The sequence below is a fragment of the Hydra vulgaris genome, chromosome 11, assembly GCF_038396675.1.
Source record: "Hydra vulgaris chromosome 11, alternate assembly HydraT2T_AEP".
In the NCBI taxonomy this organism is placed as follows: Eukaryota; Metazoa; Cnidaria; class Hydrozoa; order Anthoathecata; family Hydridae; genus Hydra; species Hydra vulgaris.
Window position 1 is genome coordinate 9,868,325 of NC_088930.1, and position 6,000 is coordinate 9,874,324.

Genomic DNA, 6,000 nt, shown 5'->3' on the forward strand with positions numbered 1-6,000 from the left:
TCCAATTAAATGCTCATCCGCGGTGCTTTGTGATAAGACCGTAAGGACTTCTTGGGGCACCTAAATAAAATTAGAAAAAAATCCATATAAAAAGGAACCTAAAGCTCAAACCTTTTTGTGTATATAACAGTATAAAAGTTTTGATTTAAAATTATATTTCGAATATATTCTAATAATTGTAAAATAGCTTTGCCCTCTTTTTCTTTACCATCTTGGTGCAAACTACAACCTGATACAAACAATCGTTCTTAAGACGAAAAGCCCTACTTAAAAGCCCGGGTGAACAAAAAAAAAGCAATTGCTTCTACTCAGTAATTGGTCAGTTTTACGTAAATAAAAACTGTAGGAGTTTTGCACAAATTTTTATTCACGTAAAGTTAGGCAATTTACTTAAAAATTTCTCACCTTAACATGAATAAAACTTACGCAAAATTTCTAAAAATTTTATTTACGTAAAACTGACCAATTATTAAAAAAAGCAATTGTTTTTTTTTATTCACCCGGCCTAAAGTATTGAAATTTACATGGGGCTAGTTAGATACTACAGTTAAATAAGAGCAGAGTTTTCTTTATCAATTGAAACAGTTAATAGATTTTTCTTATTATCAATTACAAATTGAACTGATATTGGTTTAATTAGTAGCCATTGTTTGTTATTCTCTTCAAAACGAATATTAGAGTTTTTTTTGCATATATACCTTTGTCGAAGATGCTTTATGAAATTAGACAGGTTATTATTGGTAGTCAAATTTATGCCATTTACAACTGCATCCAAAATATTAGGATTAGCTAAGTTCAAGTTTTCTTGTATTATATATGAATAAATATCAATATTTTTATGTTTTAACTACATAAAAATATGAATTTCATTTACAAAATATTATAAATAGGTATTTTAAGATATATAAATGTTAAAACAAGTTTGTAACACTAATCTAGTCTTGCTGAGACCCAATTATTACATAGCCATTTAGAAAAAAATACATATAATGTTTTCGTCGAATGAAATCGGATGCATCATATAACTTGTAAAAATCATTATTTGAGACCAGGCGGACATCCACGGATTATTAACCAAATTTATATTGATAATATACATATTGAACTAGGTTTTAAGTCTCAAATTACTGGACCGCTTTGGACCACAAAAGTATTCGACTATATAAGTGAAATTTTAACTTAAAATAGCACTTCAAATACGCCGTCATTTAAAATCATTTTATTCGACATAACTTACTTGCAAAATGGTGTTGTAATAACTCATTTGAAAGGTAATACTTGATTTTATTAAATTATGCCATAAAAAGAGAGATTTTAAATTTAACATCTATTCCACGCTTATTAGTAACACAAAAAACATCAAATTAAAAAAAAAATTTGAAAAAGTCTTAAAAATTTTTTTTTTTATTCTACAGCTTAAAACCATACGTCATGATATACAAAAATATTTACATTTTATAAAAGCTGAACGTTTCAGCTATAAAATGGTATATAATAATGTAATTTTTGAAGATGTATTTTTTTTACTTTTGTCCGTCACCTGGCCCACTGTGCAAAGTAGCAATCGCACTTTATGCACAAATATTTTTACAAAATGGGCCCAATTTCGGGACCTAATATCTCCGTAATTATAAAAATTTATGAAAAAAAAATTGACCTAATTTTATTGGTTTTTACAAAATGTTTAAAAATGAAGACAATTTAAAGGCATCACTTTGAGAATTCGTCAGATAACGTCCAACCATCATAGATATTTTTCATATCACCTATTGCCTATTGGTAATATGATGCAAGGCGTTTAAGTCATTACGATACAAAACAAATTGAGTTGCAAAAACTACGTTTATTTCTGTTTTAATTTCTCCACAAAATATAATTTATATAGCAAAGTATGTAGTAATATACTTGCAATATATAAAGTAGTTTTTTCAAAATAATAAATAGAATAAGAGAAAATACTCCTGGTATAAGTAAATACTCAAAATGTAGTTATTATATTATATTATAGCTTTATATTATATATATTATATATTAAATATATTATATATTAAATATTATATATATATATATATATATATATATATATATATATATATATATATATATATATATATATATATATATATATTAAATAGTTGTTATTATATTATAAATCTACGTTAACATTTTCTTTTTTATATTCATTCGAAAAGATGTACCAACCACGGTACGGCACTCACGTGACGACTAATAACTACTAGTACAGAATATTGGTGTATATAAATAATACAGAGTATCATTGTCTAACCAAGTCAGTGCGTATCACACATGGTGTGTTTACACACCTTCGGTATCACATCGTCACGCTGATGAGCCCCAGAGGGCGAAACACGTCCGTGATTGTGATACGCACTGACTTGGTTAGACAATGATACTACGTATTATATATATTTATTCATAGTTAAAAATAATAATAATGGAATAACCTACTTTTCTCGCTGTGGTGTTCTTCAATACCTTATTTAATCTGTATATATATATATATATATATGTTTAAATTAAGTTTTAAGATTTAAATTTTAAGGTTTATTTTATTTTATGATAATTTAACCCAACCATATAATCTGTCTAAGTAGTTTATTAATAGATAAACCTTAATCTTTATTTATTCTTTTTTTAGAAAACTAAAATAAAGAAAAATAATGTCGGGTAATAAATTGTTTTTATTTTAGTCTGTTAAATTGTCTTTTGTAGATAATTTATTAAAATATGGTGGAAATAGTCACTAATTACTAATAGTATTAGTGATCATCAGAGGCGATTCTACGAATAAAATGAGGAAAGGGGGTGAATCCTTAAAAAGTACCGACTAGCATCTTTAAAAAAAAAAAAAAAAAAAGATCTTCAAAACTAAAATTTACCCGACTGAATTGTGTCAAATACCCGACTAGCCAACTAAGTTCGTTAAAAAACCGACTATAACTTGAAAATCGGTTTCTTTTTTGGGGAGAGGGCGGCGTAGCACAAACAACCCCCCCCCCCCTTCTCTCTAAAAATCGCCTTTGGTGATGATGTTCTTTTGAATATAAGTAAGTCTCATTCCATTTGTTATAATTTATATTTTCTTATTTTAGATCTTTACAATGTATTTTTACAATGGTAGCATCAGGTAAATTGATTTGTAGTGTTTATATGTGATGTCTTTGCTTTTTTTACCATAATAATTCTTGCTATTTTAGATTTACTATAAAACACCTATACAAAAAAGGGCTGGCATCCTAAGCAGATAGGATGTGAGCCTAAATTTGGGGCGAAGACTTTCTCATCCTTTATAGCAAAATATGAAGGGAGGGAGTGGTCGGTAAAAATATTATGCTACATCTATTTTAATTGACTATAAATGTAGTTAAATGTTTTTGTAAATATATAATTTTCTGTTTATATATATATATATATATATATATTTATATATATATATATATATAAATATATATATATATATATATATATATATATATATATATATATATATATATATATATATATATATAATATATTTATATATACACACACACACACACATATATATATATATGTATATATATATTATATATTTATATATATATTATATATTTATATATACACTAAATAAAGTATTATTTTTAAGATTTATGGTTGTTACTAAGTATTTTTAAATTGCGCTTATACTATTTCTACAACCCTTTGATTTTATTACTGATTAGGAAAGGAAAACTTTAAAGTTACAATCAAGGAAACTTTGGACTATTTTGATATATAACTGCAATATCATGCTTGCAGCAACTATTTTGCATTTTAAATCCCATCGAATTAAATACAAAAACCGTTTAACCTATAGCAGTATAGTTTACTCAGCGCAATCAATATAGTGTGAACACAAAATTAGATCATCGAAAAAAAATGATGCAAAAAAACTTTAAATCAATGGTGCACATGCATTTTTTGAGGAATAACTTTCAAAATATGTCAAAACGTAGAAAATAAGGCGTTTTACGAAAAAAAATGTTCCAAATAAGGCAACTCTCCCCTACTTTTATTTTGCATTTTACTATTTTGGTAAAAAGCTTCTCATAAATTAGAATCTTAATTTCTTTAAATTAAAATAATTTTTCTCACCTACCAATTAAAAGTAAGGTGAATATTAAAAATTAACAAACTGTAGTATGTTAGAAAAATAATTGACAAAAAAAACGCTTAATTTTTAAATTTACCTCCGATAAATTTAAAAATTAGGCGGTAAAGTTTTGAGGTTGGAAAGGCGAAAGTTTTGAGGTTGGAAACAGAAGGTTGAGGTTGGAAACAGAAGGTTGAGGTTGGAAACAGAAGGTTGGGGTTGGAAACAGAAGGTTGAGGTTGGAAACAGAAGGTTGAAGTGGGAAAGGCGAAACAGAAAAAGTGAACAGAGAATGTTGAGAGCAACAGTTGCAAAAAAATTTAAACATTTTTTACATTTGTTTTAACAAATGCTTGTTACCTTAAAATTTTAAATTTTTATTAGCAGAGGCGATTCTACGAATAAAATGAGGATGAAGGAGGGAGTGGGATTAAAACTAAAGTTTACTCGACTGAATTGTGTCAAAATACACGATTAACCGACTAAAGTTGTCAAAAAAACCACACTAACTTGAAAATAACTTTATTTAGGGGAGGGGGAACACTCCTTCCCCCACTCCTACCCAAATAAAATCGCCTCTGAGTAGATATATTGTTTATCACGTATACACAAATATTACGTAATTCAACGCATTATGGAGTTAGCTAATTGTTAAAAAAAGAAAATTTCAACGGAAAAAACGTTGCAAAAAAATTCTAATTATTTTTACGTTTTGTGCAAACTTTGCAAAAAAAAAAATTTTTAAAACAGCAAAATTTTTTATAAAAAATGTTTTTTTTTGGTTACTTTTTATATAGCAAAACATAGTTGAAAATATGTCAGTATAAAATAGAGTAGTAAGCTATACTATACCACATACTGATGTGTATACTTCTCATTTTTGTCACCCAAATGTACACAACTTGACATGTAATTATTTTTTTAATTAGTTGTTTTGGCGCTCCAAGAAGTCCTAATGGTCTTGCTATTTTTGGTAATTGGTAAGAAAGCAGGCATGAACTTTTAAGTTAAATGCTCCTCCGCAGTGTTCTGTTATAAGGTCGTAAGAACTTCTAGGAGCATCTTAATAACCACATTGAAAAAAAAAGTGAAAATTATTTTGAGTGTGCAACAAATATAACATACCGTTGTCATTGATGTTGTGTAAGCTTGAAATCAACTTTTCTTTATCGCTTATTTCAATCATAATATTGTTACCCAGTAAACCAGTGCAAAGTTTATTCTGAAACAGAACAACGTGAAAAAAATAATCTTATTTTATTGTTTGAAAGTTCGTTGCTTTTACATATTTTAAGTGTAAAAGCAGATAATATAAAAGAAAGAAATACACAGGTTTACAGTTAGTAATCTTAAGTATTTAATATAAAGTTTTAAAACTTTTGTTTTAAATATTACAACTTATATTGCTTTTTTGCCTAATATTAAAAAAAAAAATTAGTAGGACGCGTTAATCTATATAAAAAAATGAAAGCGTTTTTTTACTTAAGTTATATGCTTTTAAAGCTTTACTTACAAAGTTGCCATTGATCTGCGAAACTCCGCAAGAGTAAAAAGGTAAAAAGCTAAACAGCAAATCTGTCGTAATCAAACAGCTAACTAAGAAACCAAAAGCATAATGTACTGAAGACATTTTTCTAATGTGACTCGATATCCTTTTAAATGTGTTATTCTCAAAATGTGCAAATGATAACTTTTTGTCAATAAAAGTATTTATTTGTCACGCATAATTGATTTTCGGAACAATAATGACTACGACTTATCCATTGATGCATAACTTATAGAACATCGTCATTGTTTCAAGTCTATTTTGTATCTTTTTGTGTTATGATAGTTTTAAGTCTATTTTGTTTATCTTTTTTTGTTTTTAT

General features: G+C 26.9%; 1 protein-coding gene across 1 annotated transcript in view; it reads right to left on the minus strand.

Moving 5' to 3' along the window:
• The window catches only part of LOC136087183 (uncharacterized), a 28,194-nt gene extending 22,402 nt beyond the window's left edge, over window positions 1-5,792 (minus strand). Inside the window, exons 1-2 of the mRNA XM_065809678.1 lie at window positions 5,646-5,792; window positions 5,258-5,354 (exon numbers count right to left, since the gene is read on the minus strand). Coding sequence (XP_065665750.1) covers window positions 5,258-5,354; window positions 5,646-5,762 — 214 coding nt within the window. The 5' untranslated portion in view covers window positions 5,763-5,792. The remainder of the gene's footprint in view (window positions 1-5,257; window positions 5,355-5,645) is intronic.
• Between the last annotated feature and the right edge of the window lie 208 nt (window positions 5,793-6,000).